The sequence below is a fragment of the Neopsephotus bourkii genome, unplaced genomic scaffold, assembly GCF_033783945.1.
Source record: "Neopsephotus bourkii isolate Nb327-2 ecotype Australia unplaced genomic scaffold, CSIRO-AGI_Nbou_v1 NB_867, whole genome shotgun sequence".
In the NCBI taxonomy this organism is placed as follows: Eukaryota; Metazoa; Chordata; class Aves; order Psittaciformes; family Psittacidae; genus Neopsephotus; species Neopsephotus bourkii.
In genome coordinates this window covers 3,390,118-3,413,243 of record NW_026901363.1, presented here as the reverse complement: position 1 = coordinate 3,413,243, position 23,126 = coordinate 3,390,118, and the positions used below count along the sequence as shown (strand labels likewise).

At 40.9% G+C, this 23,126-nt stretch overlaps 1 protein-coding gene across 8 annotated transcripts in view; it reads right to left on the bottom strand.

Moving 5' to 3' along the window:
* Positions 1-23,126, bottom strand: part of AFF2 (ALF transcription elongation factor 2) — a 368,508-nt gene that overhangs the window by 129,627 nt on the left and 215,755 nt on the right. For 6 of the 8 annotated variants that reach the window (XR_009725983.1, XM_061356781.1, XM_061356774.1 and 3 more), the window contains exon 5: positions 1,051-1,143. The exons of 1 other annotated variant lie outside the window; for it this stretch is intronic. Coding sequence is in view for 6 of the 7 variants with exons in the window: in XM_061356781.1 (XP_061212765.1) it covers positions 1,051-1,143 (93 nt within the window). In the remaining variant the exon portion in view is untranslated. The remainder of the gene's footprint in view (positions 1-1,050; positions 1,144-23,126) is intronic. One more of the 8 variants, XM_061356778.1, reaches the window with a different exon arrangement.

Sequence of the window (23,126 nt, the reverse complement as noted above, 5' to 3'; positions counted from 1 at the left end):
ACTGCAGCAATGATGGCAGTGCTAGAGCAGTGACAATCACTCTCCACTAAAACAAGGCATTCTGGGCACTGGCTTTGGTTTTTTTAAGGAGCCACAAATACTGGTAATTTCATATGATTTTCAATTAAGTATAGTGGCTGCATTTCAGGCAGTGGAATATCTGCCTAACAGATAAAATCAGTAAGAGGAAAATCACATTCCAGTTTCTAAAACACAGTATGTTTACTTGAACCATAATGTCAAGTAGTACCAGCTTTATAAGCTATTTTCCAAGGGTCTGCCTCTAGAAAGAAACTTGACATAGCTCCACATCAGACTGTGGTAGATTCCCCACCATGGGGAAGTCTCCCCTTCCCCAAACATCAGCAGCGTGTAGTTGTTTGGTTCCCAGCAAGATACCTCTGGCAGTAACTAGGTACGGGCTTGAACTGTAACAGTGCCACCAGAATCATAGCTAGAAGGCAACAATGGAATTTAGGCTAAAAGCATGTTCAAATCATACAACTAAATGATTCACTGCGTGCTAGGTGAACTGCAGGTACTCTCCAGGCTTGTTTGTGCTTATGACAAGGGAAATGTCAAGTGTGTGCTTTTAACAAGGCCAACACTGAGGAGTGCATTGCACAACTTGGTGTGCCTTTGGAGCATGCACACAGATGCCACAGCACTGTTCACATGCAGGAACATTTTAAGTCACTGTAATTTGATGGTACAGCCTAAACCTCATCATGCACTCAATAACTAAGTAGGAAAAATCACCATTTCAGCCACTGCATTGCACAAATAATGATGGAAAAAGCCAAGCAAATTAAATATATTGCACTTGATGTAGAAAGGCTCTGTAACAACAGGAATAAAGTTCACTTTGCCTCCACTGCAACTCATCAGCTTTAAATAAGCTGTCCTACTAGTAACAACGATCTGATTGGGAATTTCCAACTAAAAATAGTCTTAAGAAATTTTTGAAAATGGAACCAATTACAAAAATAAACTTGCCAGTGAAGAACACTCCACAGCACAGAATGTTAATTGGGTCACTGGTTAACCTACTTGTACCTTGCTTGGGATAGAAAACTTGGTCTGCTCAGCCTTGCCAGGAGTGTGAACAGCAGTAAGAGGAGGAGGCCAGGAATGGGTCATCTCCTAGGGAAGAAACAAATCATGTTTTTGAAAACAATTCAAATACATAAAGAAGAAAAAGAGGAAAAAAAATAAGTATTCTCCACTGGGCATCAAGATGCTATTGCTTAAGGAAGCATCACCACCCATCCTTATCTGGCAGCATTTGACTACCCACCAGGCAGCATTTCCTGGGAACATGGTGAGGATGGGATTTACTCTTCAAAATCATGGCCATCCGTGTCTTCATTAGGTGGCAGCTGGCTCCACCTCTGTGGTCAGCCTGTCAAGCTGCATGAACGAAGCCAACAGGCACAGAATAGGGTTTTTACCTGCAAAAGCCAACCAGAAAAGGCTTCTCCTCCTGCACTGCACTGGATGCAACTCTACATAGGATTGCATGGTGGCAAAATGCAACCTTATTCGATATCGCATAGTGGCAAAATAAATCAGAAGCAAGTCCAGAAAAAGATGGATTTTTTGCAGCTTGAATGCCTGGTGTAGAAGAGAGTGGTTAAGTGTCCTGGCCTCCAAAGCATCTTTTCATAGCACTGGGCATAGGCACTGTGGTTAGCAGTGTCACAGCATCAAAACACTACTGATTCCATTCTAAAATGAGGGATGGAGAAATAAGGTGATTTGCAAGAGAGTTCCACGAAAGCCCATACTTAACTAGGAAATTCAGGTCTCTGGTGAAGACCTGCCTACCAAACCACCTAAGCAACACACCTGTTTTCTTTACAGCGGGTTAATTCATCATCTATACACTCATGTTCCAATGATCTTCAAAGAAACCCCCTGGGTGCCCATGGCCAGGAAAACAAGCAGAAGTGGCAATGCATGCCCAGCTTTTTCATACCGAGTGCTAGAACCACCACCCCACTGAGCTTGGTGGGAGCATACTGGGGCTTAAGTTCAGACCAGGGGGGAAAGTCAATAAAATAGAGAAACTGCAAAAGTGTTGTTTTAGGCAGAGCTTGTAAATGCCCTTCTAATGAGTATGTTTTATGGTAGATGCTGCTCTATTCTCTCTTATCTTTGTTTTTAATTTAATAAATAGTCAGAGAGGCAGTAATACTTGTCTCTGGCAATCTGTTGTATCTTTGTCTTGGTTGTTTTTCTTTGCCTACAAAGCTCAGAAAGGATTCTTTCTTGAGACAAGGGACACAAAGAGCAAAAGAGGGTCTGACCTAGCATATTTTGCATGGAATGGCCGTAATCCTGACTGGAGTAATCTAAACTTCCCAGCTGCTATTTCTCACTGGTGAAACCAAGGCCAGTTACAACAAAGCTTACAAGCACACAAGTTTCTGTAAGTAACATGACAACCACTGCAAATCCTCCCCAAATAAAAATGTATCATAATATAATAAAGAAAACGTAACTGTTGTCAAAAGGGCAGTGTGGTAGGTGCATCTGGACTAAAGACATGTCCTGGGTGGCTACAGCTGGATCCTAATGTATAATTCACTGAAGATATAGCTAGCAAGTTTCAGGTCTCCAATTGTCCCTCACAAATTATGTGTCATACGTGAGGTTAGGAAAGAGAAAGGAAACCCATGCACCATGGTCCTCAATCAGCAGGACAGATGGGACATGTAAACTTCCCTCAAGCTCCTCTTCGCCACTGGTATTTTACTGAAGCTCACTGAATTTCCACCCTTAGCAATGCTGCTACTGCAGCAATATCATGTGAGCCCCGCAAAGGACAGAGTTCAGGAATGATCACTATGGAGAGAAGCCCTCACCTTGTCCTGGTGGAGGCTGGCACCTCAGCTCCAACCGGACTCTGCTGCTCTGCTTCCACCAACACAGCACACCACACCACAGACACACTTACAGTGAATCATAGAATGGTTTGGGTGAAAGGGTCCTTAAAGCTCATTCAGTTTCAACCCCCTGCCATGGGCAGGGACACCTTCCACTAGAGCAGGTTGCTCCAAGCTCCGTCCAACCTCGCTTTGAACACTGCCAGGGATGGGGCAGCCACAGCTTCTCTGGGCACCCTCTGCCAGCGCCTCAGCACTCTCACAGGGAAGAGCTTCTGCCTAATATCTAATCTAAATGTCTCTGTCAGTTTAAAACCATTCCCTCTATCCTATCACAACATGCCCTTGTCAAACCCCCCTCTCTGGATTTCTTGTCATCCCCTTTAGGCAGTGTAGTGCTCTAAGGTCTCCCCTGAGTGTTCTCCAGGCTGAACAAGCCCAGCTCTCTCAGCCTGGCTCCACAGGCAAGATGCTCCAGCCCCTGAAGCATCTTCATGGCCTCCTCTGGACTCGCTCCAACAGGTCCATGTGCTACTTGTGTTAGGGGTCCCAGATCCAGATGTAGGACTGCAGAAAGGTCTCACAAGAGCGGAACAGAGGGGAAGAATCCCCTCCCTTGACCTGCTGGTCACGATCCTTTTGATACAACCCAGGATTTGTTTTTGGAAAGCCAAAGGTGCGCTTCCCAGGCTGCAGGTGCACACTGACCAGTCATGTTGAACTTCTCATTGACCAACACCCCAAGTCTTTCTCCTCGGGGCTGCTCTCAATCCATTCTCCACCCAGTCTGTGTTTATGTTTGAGATTGCCCTGACCCAAAAGGCCACACAGCTACAACAATGTGGCCTAGGGCCAAGTTTTGCCAGTTCCTTGTACAGATGACCCAGGGAGGGGAGGGTGCAAATGTGTCTGCATTCCTGAAAGCCTTTGGGTTTCTGCCTGTGGAGCTCAGGGCCTGTTTACATTGCACAAAGCCCAAACAGTGGCAGTGAGGACAAAGAGGCAACTCATGAACAGCTCATCCCTCCTGGTGGGTGAGGCTGCAGCAGCTCAGTGCAATGATGAGAAGTATGCTGTTATATTGCATTGATTGATTGTGCTCTGCACAGAGGAAGGCAGAAAAAGATTTAAGCATCCAATTAACTTTTCTGTGAGATAATATAATCCAAATCCTACACGACTCCTATGGAACAGAGGTTGCTTTGTGGCAAATTTTGTCATCAAAAAACAATGGAAGAGACCATATCACACAATTAAAAGAGGGACAGGCAGCCTGATTGAAGGCAGAAATAAAGCTTATTCTAGAACTGCAATTATAGGTTTGACCTCAGTCTCTTCCTGCCCATGCATAAAAGGATGGACAGAGAGCCTACAATTCATGGCAAGGTGATGCCAGCAAATAATTCAGAATATTCACTGTCAACATGCATCTAATGTCCACTGGGTGCCAACTTGGTGTGCTGAAGTGTAAGCAAATCCAGTCATCTCCCTGTTCATGAACACCTGAACATAAAACAGCAGGAAAAGGAAAAAATGAGTCTGCTGTTATCTGAGGAAATTCAATTATAAGGTAAGAAATCCTGACTCCATTGAGGTCAGAGGTAAAAGTCAACTTCAGTGAGGTCAGAACTACCCAATTCATGCGTTTACAGAGTGACCTCATGAGCACCAAAACGTATTATAAATGTACAACACAGCTATATTGAATTATTTCACTGTAACTATCACTGTAATAAAAATTATTGCATGGAAAACTCCAAATAGGATCACAGATACTAAAAACTTAAGTATTTAAAGCTTGGCATGGAAACAAGCACTGTACATGGAAGTGTTGAGGAACTATATAGTTACTTAAAGAAACACACCTACAACTACCTAGATAGGTGCTACAGCACTGCTGACCAAAGAATATGAGTGATTGTAGTGAAAGTTTTGAGTTTACTCATCTGAAAAATGTCACTTCGAAATGCAGGGCCAGCAATGAACCAACCACCACAGAGCTGGGCATGATACTCATGCAGAGCACTCCCGAGCTACAGAATGACACGAAGAAATGGCACTGCACTGTTTTCAGTGAAGGGTCAAAGCCCCAGACCCACATCCTGCAGAGATGTGACCATCTGCTTAACTCTCTCCCACTCTGTTCCTTAAGCACATGCACATTACTCTGGAGAATCAGAAGAAAGCATGTCATTTTTTCAATCATCCACATGACTTCACCATTCTTTGCTATGCCCTGATTTCTTTTGGAGGTACCTCATCTTTAAGTACTTGTTAAGCTCTATATTGTTTAGCTTGTGAAATCTGATATACCTACCTTCTAATATGTTATTACTATAAAGAACCACACAGACACTCTGTTTTGTGTATGCATCTATTTAGATGTATATAGAAACATCTCGGTTTGTAAAAATCTGGGAAAGTAAGCAGAGAATTGCATTGTTTCTTTTCTTTTCTTTTCTTTTTTTTTTTTTTTTTTCCAGGAAAACTTAAGAAACTTTAATCAATCCAAACTTTGAAGAACTTAGAAATTCCTGGAAGCAACAATAATAAAACTGAGCATATGAAATGTTTTAAAGAGGAATTTAATGGAAACAAAGTAATCCCACAAAATCAAGTTAGGATTTATTTTCACATGGTTTGGACTTAAAATAATTCCAAAATCATGTTAACTGTTGGAGTGGGTAGATGACTGCTATGGAAGCATGCAATTTTTTATAGACCTGGAGATTAAATGAGAAAGTAAACCTGTTTTTTTGGCTTAAAAGTCACTGTGGTCCTCTGATGTAGTAACATCAAGCATCTTCCTTCTGAAAATTATTTAAACATTGTTTTAATTGACTCCATGTGCTTTATTTATTAAAGCTAGGCACGCTCTTCTCTTTAGCTAAGTATGCTTTTTTCAGCTATAAAAGCCCTCAGGTATGTAACTAAGAGAGGACACATGCAGATGTGATCTAATGAATCACCCAAAATACAAATACTCCAAGAAAACCTTTTAAGGGCTGCAGAGGTACAAGGCCAAATCATGATTTAAATGGAAGGAGAGGACTGGGGAAGGATTTAAACTTGCAAACTTCTAAGGAAAAGGTCAGAATGAGAGAACTGAGTACAGGGGATATGGGGCAGATTGTAAATAGCCTTACAAAACCAGTCCCTAAATTTAACAGCCACCTTCGACAGTTATTTTCTTCATTATTTTCATTTTTCCTCATTTCTTTCTTGCTCAAAAGAAAGTGTGCAGTGTTTTAAAATACAGATAAAAGTGCTGAGCCAGGCTCTAAGAGGTCATTATGGAAAAAAGCAGCTAGCTCGTGTACTCTGTGTTCCTACTGAGGCAGCTTCCCTTCCTTCCTACAGTGCACTCTAAACTGCTTAGCCTGATTTAATTTGAAGTCTCCAAAGATATAGGGCTCATGCTACTTCCCTTGGGAGAACTGAGGGGAGACATAAGAACAGTCTTTAATTACAGAAGAGCCACTGCTAAAGGAGAAAATAATCTGTTCTCCAGTTTTATGGTGGATATGAACTTGTACTGCAGCCAGAGAGATTCCAGTTAGACATAAGAAAAAGCTCTCTAATAGTAAGGACCATGCAGCATTGAAACCAATTGCTCAGAGCGCTACACCAACTCCATCTTTGGAGGAACACACTTAAGAACAGATTAGCACACATCAGTCAGGAATGGTTTAGTCAGAATGGATTCCTGCACTGGGACGGGGTATAGAGTAGATGATGAGCTTTCTAAGACCCTTCCCAGCCCCTTTTCTTGTTTTGTAGAATGATAGATCTCTGTTGGACAAACGCTACCCTGACTGCCTCTCTTGTGGACAGCAGATTCACAAAAAGGCAGAATGAGAAAGCAACAATCCCGGTGTTTTTCTTCTGTAGTGTTAAAGTCCACAAAGGCAGATGCAAGACTGACACCTTGCCCACATCATTAGAGGGCAGTCAGAGGAACAGGAGGAGCAGCCCTGCAGACGTTCATAGCAATAAATGCATTCTGAGGCCACTGCTGCTAGGGACCTTATCCATTGTATTCCCTCTGCTAACTGCCCCTCTCAGACCTTTCAGTTCTTACCTAAATCTGTTGCTTTAAATTTTCTCCAACTTTTTGTTACACAGTATGTTAAAGTTGCATTCAGAAAAAATTAATATACCATGAATAGATGTTCTAAGGTTATCACAAACTCCATTTACAGCTGGTGCTAAGCAACCTACTGCCTTGATGGAATAAAGATAACCAAGTGATTTACCATTTATTAAAGACTCTATTAATGATTTATTAATGTTTTATTAACTATTTATCAATGCAACCTTAAAAAAAGCATGTCTTGTTTCACAGTAACTTTCTGGTTTCTGCATTTATACAAACCTGATCAAACTCCCTCTGTCAGGAAGGCAGCAAGGCATGAGGAGCAGCTGCATTTTACATGTGTGATGAATACTGAATTAAGAAACATCTCAACCCATTTTATCTTTGGGGAAAAAGCTAAAGAAAGAGTGAATATGTAGATTTATATTTATACATGTACAAGCAAATGACACTAAATGAACACAAAGGCAATAAATCTATGGGGTTTTTTTTTTTGGTTTTTTTTTTTCACTCATCCCATATGAAGGAATGGGAAATTTGCACAAGCAATTGAGAATATCCTGACCAGTAATGTGGCCTGCTTTATACTGAGCCAAAGGCTTCCTGGGGAAGGGATTTTCATACACTGTCAGCATTGACACCGACATGATAGATACATTTATGGATATGTATTTGATTATCATGTTTCCACATCAAAGGGATACCACAAATTTTCTCCTGTAAAGGGGGGGAAAAAACCCAAACAAAAAACCCTTTACTGATGATCTCCAAGAGAAAGTCAGTTTTCCTGGTATGGATGCTAAGGTAGGAAAATTTTTTCTTATGTTAATGTTCTAGCAAGGTTATTAGGAGTGGGTAGTGCCCAGTACATAGTTTTGGAGGAACAATGTGTCAGCATCTGCAATGATGCCTTTGTCATACTAGAATTTATCTTGCTACTGTATCAAAACCTACTTAGAAAGTCATTTGGAAACACATGGCACACATGCTTCAGCTTACTATTGAAAAAGTAGAGCTTATTCTACAAATGTAACCATTCCCCTGGCCATAATCTAAAACCACAGTGTTCACCTTGTGGGTTTTATCAATGAGAACAGGTGCCCTATGCTCAAGCATGGGATGCATTCCTATCTTCCCATGGTAAATTAATATTCCTTTCCCTATTAGCAAGAAGGGAAAGGACACACAAAAATTACATTCAATGAAAATGAATATAGACATTATTTTAGAGGCCAACAGCAATTGACTATAAACTTTACAATGTATGGCTTCCTTCCTTATTTTGTTAACATTTGGAAATCCACAAAGAACTTCTTTTTTTTCTGTAGAGCTTTTCAACACTCCCTGACTCCCATACACCTCACACTTCTCAATATTTTTTTTCATACTGTAGCTTTTATGACTAATAACACTCATATTCTTTGCTTAGAGCATTTAGAAGACAATGACAAAAACCCAGCAGATGATTTATGTACTTGTTACACTAATCAACCTTGTGTGTGTGAAGAAAAACAATGCTCCATTTACAGTGAGAAGGCATCGCAGCTCAAGAGGCTGTTCTAGGGGGAGAGTGATGAAGCAACAGCACATGAACCCACCACTGAATTCCAATTTAACAAGTCTGACACAATCTTAAAAGTAGCCACAGCCTATATAACAGTGTGTCTACACTGTCAAATGATTTATCTCCCTTCTGGGTCCTGGGTCCCCAGTGGCCCACACTGTGCATGTAATAGTTAATTCCTAAGACCCCAGGGTAAAATAGATTGGATGCTTCTCACCAAGGTGGATCAGGATAATTTTCCTTAGAGTCCATCTCAGAGTGTCCAAGACAAACATATACCGACCAGGTATAATGACACTGAGGTAACTCCTCTTCCAATTCAAGAGAGGCAGCAGGCCTTACTTGCAGAATATTTGCGTTTGTTAAGGATAGGCCATAATGGCTGCATGCAAGGAGAGCATGATCAAAGCTCTGAAGTTTTGCCAAGCACACGTAAGATGATGGGCCATGAGGGGTATTCATATTTCCATGTAACTGTTCCTCTGGAGAGACCTACTGGTGGGTCAGGAATGCAGAACTGCCAGTATGGGTCAGACTTGAGGTCCCGCTCATCTGGGATGCTGGTAGACAGTGGCTGATGCTGTGTATTTCACAGAGGACTTGAAGAGTACCAGAGCAATCATGAGAGTAAAATCCTGATCCTCAATACTTACTAATTCCCAACCATTTTGAGATCCTATCTTTTTAATACTGCATCCAGAACTGGATATTCAGTTAACACTAGCTAACACCAGTTTTTAAGAGTCCTAATTTAATGATAGGTCCATAAATATTCAGGTACTTACAGTCATGCGTACTAAACCAAATTCCAGAAAGCTAGGCATCCTTCATCTGTCACTCCTAGACATTAGACTCTTAGGCTAATGACTTTGTTTCCCAATACATAGTACCAGGATCTTGCTGTGGACAGTATGACCAACTCAGTACCTCTTGTTCTTGGCAGCTTCTTGTCCCCACTGAGATGCACAGCCATATCCCACTGATTTTATTTATTCAAAATGATACTTGTTGCTAACCATCTCCAGGGATGGCACATCTAATTTTCATGAGGGCCCCAAGAGATAGGAATTATGCACTGAACTGTTAAATGCAACATCACATCCTGGCAGTCCAACAGTATAATATAAACAAAGGCACAATAAGTAATAAAAAGCTAATTCTTTCAAAAGTTACTAATACCAACATATAATTTCATCTTTGCAATTTAAAAAACATTGGCAACATTTCTCCAAGTAAATAAGCAACTGTGTTTTGAAACTATTCACTGCTGGCACTTGTTTAAGGGAATCTGGTAATTTGTTCCATCCATCCTGAGCTTCACAAGCAAAAAAGCATGTCTTGAATTGCCTGTTTTCTTCTCTGAAACTTAGGGTTCACACCAAGAGGAGAGAAGAACTATAATTTACAGTTACAAAACAAGACTGCACCTACCCTGAGGCACTCCACTGTGCACATTTATACAATACATTACACCATCTCCTTTACATTGCCAGATGCAATCATTTCATGCTTTTTTCATACAAAATACACCAGTGAACTGTGCAGTCACATGACAAGACCTTACCCATGTAATTTATTGCAAAATGCATTTAATTTCTGAAGTCACTTATGCCAATGTCATGAAAATAAAATCTCCAAATTCAGCATCAGGCAAAATTGCATTACTAACTACAGAACTTCTTGTTCTGCAGGCTTAGCACAGAAACTGATCAAGTTTTACACTGTGCACCAGGTTTCAGACCCATGTAACCAGCTTATAACACAACCTGACAACAAGATGAAACAGTCTAAAAAAACATCAGGAATTTGACAGCATCAACTTGTGTCAGGAGACACCAGCTTTAGTCCTAAAACAGGAGCATCAATTATCTGCAGCAGCATATGGAGGAAATTAATAAACCAGGTTAGGCAACTTATTTGAGTTACAGCTGAGTTCTTTTGCGTAAGCCATAATTTACTTTCATTAAAACTGGACTCCAAGTTGTTACTCATCAAATACAAAGAAATAAAGCTACCACACACTGCTGTACAATACACATTGAAAACTTTTACAAAAGCTGTTTTTTTTTTTTTTCCTTCAAAACCAAGACTCTGCCAGATCTCTTTTATTCTGCTTACCACACAAGCACTATTGCAGCATGGGTTTTCCTGAGGGGGTGTGCCACTTCTTTTTCATGTTGTTTCCCTCTTACATGGTCTCATCAGCACCTCAACTGTAATGCCATTAAAACAGTAGTCTGAAGCTAAGTCATAGTGAAAGCTAGAAAAGCTCAAACCTGCCCTTACAGAAGCTGTCTTTTCCCATCATTTTATTTTCTTCATCTATGTGATGCTCTCCCTAAGTGTCCGGGTTGAAAACTTGCTTCTCTCTGGTGTATGAAGAATGCACTCTCCCCTACAGAGTATGATTATCTTCTCAGTGCCTACATCAGAGATTATGACTGCTTCGAGGGCAAAGACTGTCTCATTTTTTGTCTTATGCAATGCCTAGGGCAGTGGTGGAACTTCTGAATATTGGCTGGAAACAGTGAATATTGGCTGGAAAATCCTGAGTTGACAACATAGCCAGCTTGATCAGCATTCAGCAGGCCCTGGATGAACAGAAAACTTCAAACTGGAGCCTGATCATTGGATCCTCTCATTTGGCACCCTGTTTATTTGGGGTTTTTTAAGGTTAAAAGCTTAGCATGTTTGCCAAAAAAAAAATAAAAAAAAATACTATGGGTTCTAGCCTGTAACAAGGAGGTAGAGTCCTTGCTGCCTTGCACTCAGCCCTTTAATTCTCTTCTCTTAGGGCAAGACCTAAGCAGCCACCTGAAACCCTACTGTGTGACCTGGCATTTATTGTAGTAACTTTAGCCTTTGGGGGAAAAAAAAACCAAACCAAACCCCAAACATTTCAGTCTGGATTTCCTTTCCTTCACTTGTGTCTTGAAGCAGGTCTGTTCCTGCATCTGTGTGTCCTGTAAACCATGTCAACACTCCCCTTTGATCCACTCCTGCTAAACTAACAGGTGTAGAAAAAAACGGATGTATGTTATAGAAGATATTTTGATACAACGTGTACTTGTTTTGGCATGTCAGCCTTTCCCAAAAAAGCCAGCTTAAACAGTAAAGAAAACTGAAGCCAAAACACGCTGAGGTCTTTTCTGATCTTCCTTAAGGTATGAAGGCTTTGGAGTATTCCTGGTAGACAGATTCCCACTGTCACATGCATGTACATGAGTCCTCATTTCCCAGCTTTTTTTTTTCATAGAAAGCTAATAAGTATGAGGTTGGAAACATTAAATACTCAGAACTGCCACGAAGACATATGACAGCTGAGGCTGCTTGGTCCCACACAGAGACCAAGTCTGAAATCAGCATGTTCCGACTATACACCAGATTAATATATCCTCCTTCCATCCCTGCATTTTTTAAAGCTTTCTGACAGCAAACTACATAGAAACAAACTAATTCCTAAAAGCTGGGCTGAAAAAGGGCAAAGTCCATAACCTTCCTGTCTCCAAACACTGCACTACTTTTTTTTTCCCACAGGAAAACCAGCAAGTAGCACACAAAAGCTACAGGGCTAAAATGCTACAAGTTCGGTGCTCCAGCATTTAAAAATCATGTATCTACATTACTAGATGATGACATGTATCATCTCTGTTGCTTCTAGATGGCCAAACAGGAATAGCAAACTGTTCATTAGGAATAGCATATCAGGGTCTTTTCTTTTTCGTCTTTTTTTTCTTTTTTAGTAAGAAGTGCAATCTGTTGTTGTGTTACAGTAATTACCGGCAGCAGTTGTTGATCTCACTTTGCTGGAGAGATACAAAGGCTAGATGCAGTAACACGGCATTTTTTTTGAAGGGTTACTTGTGTTGTAAGTGAAAGATGTTATAAAATGACAATGCTGCTGCAAAGGAGACCGAGTGATACATTTAGTCAAATTCCCAGGCTAAGTCTTTTCAAAGCACACAAGTAGTTCCTGCATCCTTTCAAACATGATCGCTTTCTTGCAGTTTACGTTGACCATATTAAGAAAAATGGTAATGAGATCATGACAACTTCTTTCAGAAACGCAATAAACCAGGTTGGAAAAGACTTTTAAGATCATCAACTCCAACCATTACCCCAGGACTGCCAAGTCCACTACTAAACCATGTCACTGACGGTCTCAACTACACTTCCAGGGATGGTTATTCCACCACTGCCCTAGGTAGCCTGTTCCAATACCTGATCATCCTCTCTGAAAAGAAATTGTTCCTAATATCCAGTCTAAACCTCCCCTGGCACAGCTAGAGGCTGCTACTTTTTTTTTTTTTTTTTGTCAACTTACAAACCAGATTTGTATTGATGCAGTCAATGCACATGAGTGACCTAAGCAGGGAGCAGGGTCAGGGGTGAAGCAGCAAGAATTCAAACAACCCAAGAGTCTCATTTCTAAGTCTGCTGTGGGCCTTTGACAGTGTTAAAATGTTCATGCTGTTTGATAACACCATCTCCTCTCTATTAAGGCAGAAACTACCTTTTCAGACAGAGCCAGAGGAAGAAGCACTGACACATTCAAGGCATGTTCTTGGGGGTGTTGGTCAATGAGAAACTTAACATAAGCCGGCAGTGTGCGCTCGCAGCCCAGAAAGCCAAGCGTATCCTGGGCTGCATCAAAAGGAGCGTACACAGCAGGTTAAGGGAGGTGATCCTGCCCCTCTACTCTGCTCTCGTGAGACCTCACCTGGAGTACTGTGTACAGTTCTGGTGTCCTCAACATAAAAAGGACATGGATCTGTTGGAACAAGTCCAGAGGAGGCCACGAGAATGATCAGGGGACTGGAGAACCTCCCATATGAAGATCGGCTGAGAAAGTTGGGACTGTTCAGCCTGAAGAAGAGAAGGCTGCGTGGAGACCTCATAGCAGCCTTCCAGTATCTGAAGGGGGCTTATAGGGATGCTGGGGAGGGACTCTTCATTAAGGACTGTAGTGACAGGACAAGGGGTAACAGGTTAAAACTTAAACAAGGGAAGTTTAGACTGGATATAAGGAAGAAGTTTTTTACTGTAAGGGTGGTGAGGCACTGGAATGGGTTCCCAAGGAAGTTGTGAATGCTCCATCCTTGGCGGTGTTCAAGGCCAGGCTGGACGAAGCCTTGGGTGAGATGGTTTAGTGTGAGGTGTCCCTGCCCATGGCAGGGGGGTTGGAACTAGATGATCTTAAGGTCCTTTCCAACCCTAACTATTCTATGATATTTTATATGATCTCATGGGAGGCTTCTACTAAGGATGGGGAAGGGCTGGAGAAGGCACAGGAATGATGATGTGATATCCTCATGGCTTGCTGAGCATGTCCCAGCAATGGTGGCTCAACCAGTTTCACTTCTGGGGTTCTTCTGGCACTGACACCAATGACTTTTAAAAGAAACAACTGCCAAGGAAAAAGTGGTGGCAACTACTTTCATGGAAAGAAGCCTCCAGTGAACGCCTCCCTGTTGAACCTGCACTCTTTGTTTTTGTCTGAACTCAGGAACTGCAAGAGGCTGCTCTTCTGTGAGCGCCAATTTTCATGATTGGTACAACACTCCCTTTTCAGATAAACTGGCAGCTCAGACCTCTTACTGAAAAGATTATGGGATTAATAGGTTAGAAATTATAAAATACTGGAATAAGTGAAAAGGGATTAATTGGCTTGATTAAAAAAACCCAAACAACATTACTACTGGGAATGTTCTCCTACAAATCAAACAGCATTTTTTTTTCTGAGTCTCAGAATATTTTTAAAGGTTACTGTACCTTGGGATACACAAACAGCATAATCTTTAGGAGGGTATACTCATGACAAAGAAATTAAAGCACTACAAAGCCCAAAGGGGCTTTTAATGCCTAGAGTTTGTGCAGCAAAATCCATCAGAATATTTCAAAGCATTACTCACAAGACATCAACGCCTGCCATTTTCCAGTTTGGCTCCAGAGGTGGAATTTCGTCCATAACTTAAAGCACCTGCTCAACCAGCACCATATACAGGGAACATTACACTGGCCTCCCACTTTTTTTTACAACCCATGAAAGTCTCTTAAGTCCATGTGTGTCGATGTTCCTGTTTCACCCTACAAAGCACCAGTAGGTATTATTACCACCTCCCTTTAAACAGTATTTGCTTAGATGTTCCACGGAAATTTTGGAATAGAAGAAATACTCGCTAAGAGCTGTAAACTGTTGAGAACAGGGTTTCCAGTGACACCCACAGCAGAGCCCTTGCCCTCAGAGGAGCCCTGGGAAGCAATACAGAAACACTTGCAGCAGGGAGAATAAACACTGCATGCAGAATGTTGAAGAAACATAAATCTGGGCTCTTAGGTCTGAACTTCAAATTCATGTCTTTTATCTCTTGCCTCTGAACAATGGTCAACAAACACCTCAATGCCTTGAACTAATAAAACCATTTTCCTTTCTAATGCTACAGCCTGACATTTTCTTCAGCTGAATTCTGCAAGGCTGTGTGCCCATATGACTGCTTTTAAATCATACAGAAATGTGAGAAATTCCTTGGGAAGAAAAAAATAAAAGGGCAGAAAAAAGGCAAAAAAATCCAAAAAGCATTCTGGTCAGATTTTCTAGCTATCCAAAGAGATTGTTACACAGCTGACATAAACCAATGTGGAAGGAGCTACAGGCTAATTAAACAAATGTGACAACTTTACTGTGACAATTTGAAAATGCTCAAAGTGCCTCTCATCCACAGTGTGCATTCTTCTCAAATATGTATTAAACCCCATGGATTGTATTAAGAAATTGAAAGGAACGTACATATTCAATAAAAAACACAATTATAAGCACAATTTGGAATATATGGCTAAAATAGATTGGAAGTTCATAAGGTTTCTCAGACCATTAAATTCAAAGACACGCTTTCTTTAAAGAAATGTTAGAAATTTTCTATAGCAATAGATAAACCACAGTATGTACTATAATTTTAAATATCTGATTTGAGGCTTGCTTTTGCACAATTATAACACCAATAATTCCAGCTGAAAACCTCAATGTATTTTGCTTGCAACTAATGGCAGTATGGACAAGGTTCTATTTTGCCACTTCATGGAAGAAGACCCTGTGGAGCAAAGGGGTATCTCAAAGTGATACAGGAAGATTAAAGGTAGGATGTTTTATCTGAGTCTGTGTATTCAAACATTTACCAAGAGGATGTTCAAAGAGCTGGGAAGATGGACCCTATCATTCTTTTACTGGCAGGTGTGAAGTGGTGTGCTCTGAAGACTCTTGACAGCTGAAACAATCTCTACAGTTAAGGAGGAACACTACTTCAGAAACAGCTCCACTGACTGTTCTGACAGTCTTAAAGCCCACAGACCAATGGCAAGAAAGTAAAGACAGAAATTGCTCCTCTCAAAAAGCCGGCTTCCAGAACTGTTTTCCCTACAGAATGTGGAATAACTTGAACTTAAGACAGATGATGACTGCAAGACTATCTTCCCATGCCAGACAGCTTCCCCAGACGCCATGGAAGCTGGCAAGGCTGACAGTGTCACCACATGACCCCTCCAAAGAGAAAGTCCACCTGCTTGTCCAGGGGGTCTCTCAGGAAAAAATACTTCTTGGCCTGTAACTCAGCTAGTAGCTGGTGTCTGTATTCTTGCATTAAGAAGAAGAGATTAGGAGTGACTTGGGTCAAATTTAGACTGCAGTACATGTAGAAAAGAGCAATAAATATTCCTGATATCTGCTGAAACAGAACACTACCCCTCATCTCCTCTGAGAGCAACGAGATTCAAACTTCTAACTTCAGTTTTACTCCAGATGTCATCTTTGTCCTGCCTTATTTTCCTTCTAAGAGCACAAGAGCAGTAAAGCATCAATGGTTGCATCATGGTGAGTATATTTAAAACAGTGAAACTGAGCATGCCTCAAGTATCTGGCCTCTTTGTTTTTTTTTTTTTTTTTTTTTTTTTTGGTAATTTCTCTGGTTCTTTCCTTCCATATGTTTTCCAACCATCAGCCAGTTTTTCCAGGTTTGGATTGTCACGGCCAGCTGAAACTTCAGAAGAGAATTTCGAAGAGGAGAGCTCTTGAAACTCTTAAGATTCATTCAGTTACATCCTCCAGCCCCATCCTTCCCCTGGCCACTGCAAGTCTGTTTTTTTCATAGCTCTGTTTCTCTTGACTAACCACACATGGCCAATCTACCCTTCATGGGCCCCACCAGCTTCTTCAGCAGTGTTGACATACAGGGAGGCTTCCTACCAGGACTTACAACCCACAAAACTTACCCTCAGGGCTGCAAAAATGGAAACCTTCCCTTTTGTGCAATAAAGAGCCACAGGAGATGCTATAGGCTTTGTCATTTCATACCAGAATTGTTTCTAAAGCATACATTCATTTCATAAAGCCTAACTCGATTTTAATATGTTTTCAATGTCTTCATTCTGTGCCTAAAGCAATTTGTTATGTAGAGTACACATTATTAATCTACTTAAATGAAAGGTAACATTCCTAGCAGTTTAAACACTCAATGCACATATTTAACTATGTTTCATTCTGACAGGACAAGATGAAATAACAGAAATGATTAATCTGAGACCAAGGCAATATTCTACTACGTATATTTCAAAATAGGGCTAGATTTTATTTTTAATACTTTGGCAGTAAGATGTGCAAGTGGAGTACAGGAGCTTCAGATGGCTTTTCTGCTTCACCACACTGCGCACTGTGCCACTAGTTGCTGTTACTGGTCATTTTGGAATCAGCAGCAGGACTTCAGGACAGGCACACAACAGGCTCTGCAGCTCTTATCCATGTTTTTATACAACATAAATCTGTACAGTGTACTTAAGGGAGGATACCTGGTACAGCTACAGCCTGACACTGTAATAGTGTAGAAGTGTTCAAAATTTGCCATCCAGTTCAGCACTCGCAGCCTTGTTTGTTCATGGGAGCATACAAAAGGTCAAAGTGGGTGTGACATCCCAGATTCCCTGGGTCCGTTTTCTCTTGCACTTTCACTCAAAGATAAGGGAGCTACTCTTTATTTACAATGATGAAAAGGGATGGGAAGTCAGGTCCCATGAGTCTGCAAATCTGGAGTAGGAATCTTAGTTTTATGATACTGTCCACTCAAGACCCCATGTGCTCATCTTCCCACATTTTTTTGTCTCTTTCACTTCAGTTATTTCTGGAACTACAAAACTTAGAAGTTTTTTTTTTTTTTAAAGTAGTATATAAATTGACCCAAACTTCTAAGTGATGCAGAGGGTGCACCTGATCTTCCGCAGAAGTTGCTAAACTACTATCACTTCCTCCACATCAGCGACTTTGCTGGAATCACTTTCTCCTTTGAAGTACCTTTTTAAAAAGATATTTTGTATATTCTCATGAAATATAATTATTTTTATAATAACAGAGTACCAAATCAGAATGAGGATGCTGTAGCATGTTGCAATGCACAGTGGATCATTTCTGAGGTGACTGTCAATGAGGAAGAGAAAATAAGGGTGGCTGTTTTGGTTCAAAAGAGATATTGAAGCATTTGGAAAACAGACAAGTATTAACACTTTTTCTTTTAGTCATTCATTTCTAATGAAAGTGCTTTCATTCTCTTCAGGAGCAGTAAAATGTGTCTGAACTCTTGTGATGTCAGCTCACTTTAAAATAATTTTAGTAGGGATGGTAAATCTGGCAGTGATAATCAAATGATACAATACTACTAAAATCAGCAGTATTTCCATTTGGTTGTACAAAAATGTATGTTGAAGTATTATGGTTAAGGAGATAAGAAAACAGAACTGAATAGTGAGTTCGAAATAGATGCATTGCAATCTCTCTTTTCCTGAATACCTTTTGTAATCTTTTTTTATTGTTACAGTGTATACAGGCTGCAACAGACCCACATCATGATCAGATTTTACATTTGAAAGTTCTTTGCTAAATAATTTCTTTAATACTGCTACAAAAATAAAATATTTATTTGATAAATTCCTGCAGGCTGGAATCAGATCCTGCTTGTCTGTCCTGACAAAGGTCTAGTCTTTTGCTCCTTACATCTTGACAAGGTATTTATCCCTATAATAGGCAGGTGCAAAACACCTTTCGAGTACAGGAAACAATGCACACCCACATGCATCTGTCAGATCAGTCAACCTTTCCTCCCCGTCACCTCTCCGACAGCATGTAGTATCTTTGGGTTGATCTGGCAGCACAAAACAGATTTATAGTATACATCACAAGTGAACTCCTCTCATACCTAAACATGCCATGCCAGCACTGCAACGGTGGCCTACAGAATAAGTCACATAAGCTGCGTCCTCAAGCACTGACTCATGCCAACTTCCTACTCAACTAGTCTAAAGTTAATGCTGAGTTTTCTACATTATGTACCTTCAATTTAATATAGTCAGCTTTGGGGTAACGCTCTTGAGGTGCCTTTCTCACGCACAGCACAATAATGTTGTCCTGGTAAAGATGAATGGCCAAAAACTTGAATAATCCTGTTCTGCTGTGTTCATGTGTAGCTCACATCGGCCAAAGCAAACCTCTGGGTTAAGGGTCTACTCTACGCTGGGAGGACCTAAGGTTGCACTCTCCAGCTCCAATCAAGACTACACTGTGCCATCCTCAAATGACTCCAACCATCAATTTCTCTGTGCCTGTGCGTATATGGCTGGACAGTTCACACAAAGCTGGGAAAAGGCTTCTTTTGACCTTCCTGAAATTGTTGCTGAATGCTTGTGGTGGTTCTGAGACAAGAACTGAGCTGATCACCTTCCAAACCAGAAATGAGCTTTTCTCAAAAACTACTCAGCATTTTGTTTTTCTGGGGCAAGTCTACATCTAGAGAGTCGTCAGAGCAAAGGACTAGTTGCTGGTTTTATGTACACCTAAAGTAATGCAGAGGTAACTCCTTTTTATTTAATAACAGCAGCGGCGATGTAAGTTGGAGCTGCTGCCAATTTATACCAGTGTGGGAGGAAGAAGAATTCAATGAACTCAGATGAGATCAGATGTCAGTGGAATTACCCCTTGATATATTTTGATGTGAGAACAGAAACTGGTTCTGTCTCCATTGACAAAATGCTGATAAAAAGCTGAAAATTCAATGGCTCAGAAATTGCTGATATTAATTGGTTTTATTCATCCAAATCTTCATGTACGTAAGCAAAGTCTAAAGAAAAAAAACCAACCAACAACCCAAAACTACTGTTGTAACACTTTGCCTTTTTCAAAACAGGATATTACCCATTCCTTACATGCTTCCAAAGGCTGCACACCAGGCAAGGGACAAAGGCCGCAGATACACGTTTACACATGGGTTAACTTTTCAGTCCATTTTTTCATTTCAGTAGAAATAATAAATCACCTTATCCTGGAGAAAGAAGCAGCTTGACAGAAAACATACGGTGCTGGGCTATTTTTATAGCACACCTAAGATGTATAGGGATTCATTTATTTACTCAGCTATTTAAAAGTAGATACTCTTACTCATTCTCTGGACAGCTAAATGCCAGGTTGCTAAGTTACCGTTACTTGACATCATCTCCTCCCCAACGTGTTTCCACAGTTGACAGGTTCACATGATTTACTAGGCCAGTCAGCTCGTTATTCACTTGTCCAATGACGTCTAGATGGTCATTTGAAATTCACATCATGTCCTCCTCAGCAAGCCCCCAGATTCTACATGAAAGTATTTAAACTGCCCATCAGCTACTAAATACATTTGTTACTACACTGGACAGAGTACCTGTGTCTTTCAAAGTACAATTACTATAAATGGGTTTAGCATTGTTCTTCAATGTTGGTTTGTAATTTAAAAGAGAAAATTACTGAGTCAAATAACAGCCTGTATCTGTTACAGTCTAATTTTGCTCTGTGAACAGCTCACCTCAGCTATGGATGACACACATTAAATCTGTTAGTGCTTTCAATTGGCATAAGGAAGGTAGTACTACACATAATTTGCCCAGTCAAGGGCATCTTCACTTGCTGATCAATTTACATATTTTCCAGTGTCATTAGATATTAGCTAGTCATCAGAAGAACAGAAGACTATACAAATTACAGACTTTGCTCATTTAACTCTAGTCATTTTATACTAATTACAATCTGAATTATATTTAGGATTTGTTTTGCTTCCAGACTAGAAAGCCTTTAATTAATATCACAGCTGTCCACATAACATCAGAAGAGTCCATCTAGCTACTTGACGGCTTACTACAATGAATATGCATCTACAAGAATTATTTCATTCCTTTAATCAGGGACAGATTTTTAGACAGCGGTGCCTGCCCAGATGGTTAGCAACACAGACACGAAAGCTCTATATGTACAGACCAGAGCCTCACTGCTGGGAGATTACATCTAATCAATTGCCTAAACACATAGCCCAAAGTTTCAATTTACACTGCAAGTCCTCAAGAACATGTAGTTAAATAAGATTTCCTTTCTTTCCCGTGTAATGTTGTATGCTTATCACCTCTCTGCCCAGAAGTAAATCAATGCGAAGGGAGGTCCCTCCTGTGCTCATTCTAGGTAGAAACAGGATGTCTGCTGGTTTGCACTGACACGCAGCCCTATACTGGGACCAGCAGAGCATGTCACATAACATGCCATGACAGCAGGGAATGATGATGGAGCACTGGTAGTAGTGGCACAAGTAACAGCATCAGAACACCAGCTTAAAATGTCATTTTTACTGCCCCATTTGCACTTTGTATCACAACTTTTCAACGAACTCATTTTTCAATGGCTGCACATAGCAAGTGACAACTTAATTTAAGTCCGTATTAATATAATGTGATTTACACACTCATACACTGTTAAGTGCCTGTCTTCCACGTTACCCACACTCTCAAAGCCGTTATGGCAGCTTAAAAAATAAGCCACATTTTGGAACAGAAAAAAGTGTACTGACCACCCATGTATTCACCTTCATCTTTTAATTTGCTATTAGAAACCTTCATGAAATGCAAATCTCCTGTACCACATTTACAAGCTTGGCCTTAGTTATTGAAGAGAGATTATTTTATTATTATTAATAACCTTTACAGCCATCATGGTTAGGAAAGCAAAATCAACAAGAGACCGCTCTGCCATTAACCTTTGGTTATAGTATCAGAACAGTCCTTAAAGCATTTACACAAGATGACATAAGTGCCTGACTGTTTCAGGAAACCTGAAGGACTCTGAAATTTTGCCTCTGAAGACTCAGGGGTCTGAACAGACTCAAGACCTTTTCCCTCTCTCTGATGGAAATTTTTGACCATAAACTCAATTAAAACTTTTTTTTCCTAAAGAAAAAAAAGAAAAAAAGGAGAGATTAGGAATTGCAAACCTCTACAATTACAAAACCCATTAATCAAGTTCAGCTTGAAAAAAGAGCTCTGTAAAATCAGAGGTCACAAATCTTAACATGGTACCTCTTCCCTGTAAAGCCTAAGAAAAAAAACCTAGAAGAATTACTGTGTCTTTCAGAGGGGTGAAACTGAATTAAGTCACTTAATCCCCTGACTGAAAAAGAGACAAAGGAGCAAAATTCAAGGCATGAAATGATCTCTCCCAAGGGAGAGGGAGACAGACAGGGCTGGGGCAAGGCAGGCAGCAGCACCTTTCTTCCTGCACTTTGGGGTGCACAGTTCAGGAGCGGACGTGGCTCGCAGCAGAAATTGCCAGTAGTTGTCAATGGTTTGGTTGGTCAAAATGCACATTATTACAGCCCCATCTGTCTACCTTCAGGACCCGTTTTGTAATTCCTCTTGTTTACCTCTGCAACATCCCTGACAGGACGGAAATGTTAATAGCCTAGTTTTTACATGGGGAAACTGCCATCAGGGAGCAGAGGGCCACACTCCCAGAGGCTCTTCAGGGTCTACATAAATGGCCCTGAAAGGCCAAAAAAGGATCTGTCAGAGCTAGGAACTTAATCCACACTCTTAAAGCACAAACAGCTGCTGAAACCAAGGGTCATCCTTTCATCTGGAGCACAGAACCTGAATCTCCTGACACAGGCCTTCCATGGGGAGCCTGAAGACTGGATTTTGACTACTGCTGGGCATCGCATTCTTTTATTTTCTCTTCATTGCCTATCAAGTAGAATATGATCCTCTGCGTGCAGCCGAAACACATTTTCCACTAGCTCATTCTGCATTATAAATTTGAGAAGAACAAAGTCACTAACAAAACTGAGGTACTTCTACTTCCACGTGTGCTTCAGCCACCATAGAAAGTTGAAAGCCTAATTTAGCTGCCACTGAAGGCAACCAGTTGGGACTGGGACTTGCTGGGCCTTTGATGGGCAGCCTCAGAAGCGGTTCTGTGATCTGCTGCTTTCTCACCTAGCTGCACATGTGGTGAGGTCCCACACTCACTGCTCTGTGCCAACCCTGTACCTGGCACATGCGGTCTCATGCGCTCAATATAGCTTCTGGCTACGCCTGTACCTGACAGGTTTGCTCCATGTCTGAATGGCAAGGCTGGGCACTGGGAGTGCCTCCAGGCATCTGCACCCAGCCCTCAAGAAAGATCTGCTGGTTTATACCCCTCTTCCAGTTGCCCATTATATGTGGGACAGATCACCAGAGACATGAAAACCTGCTA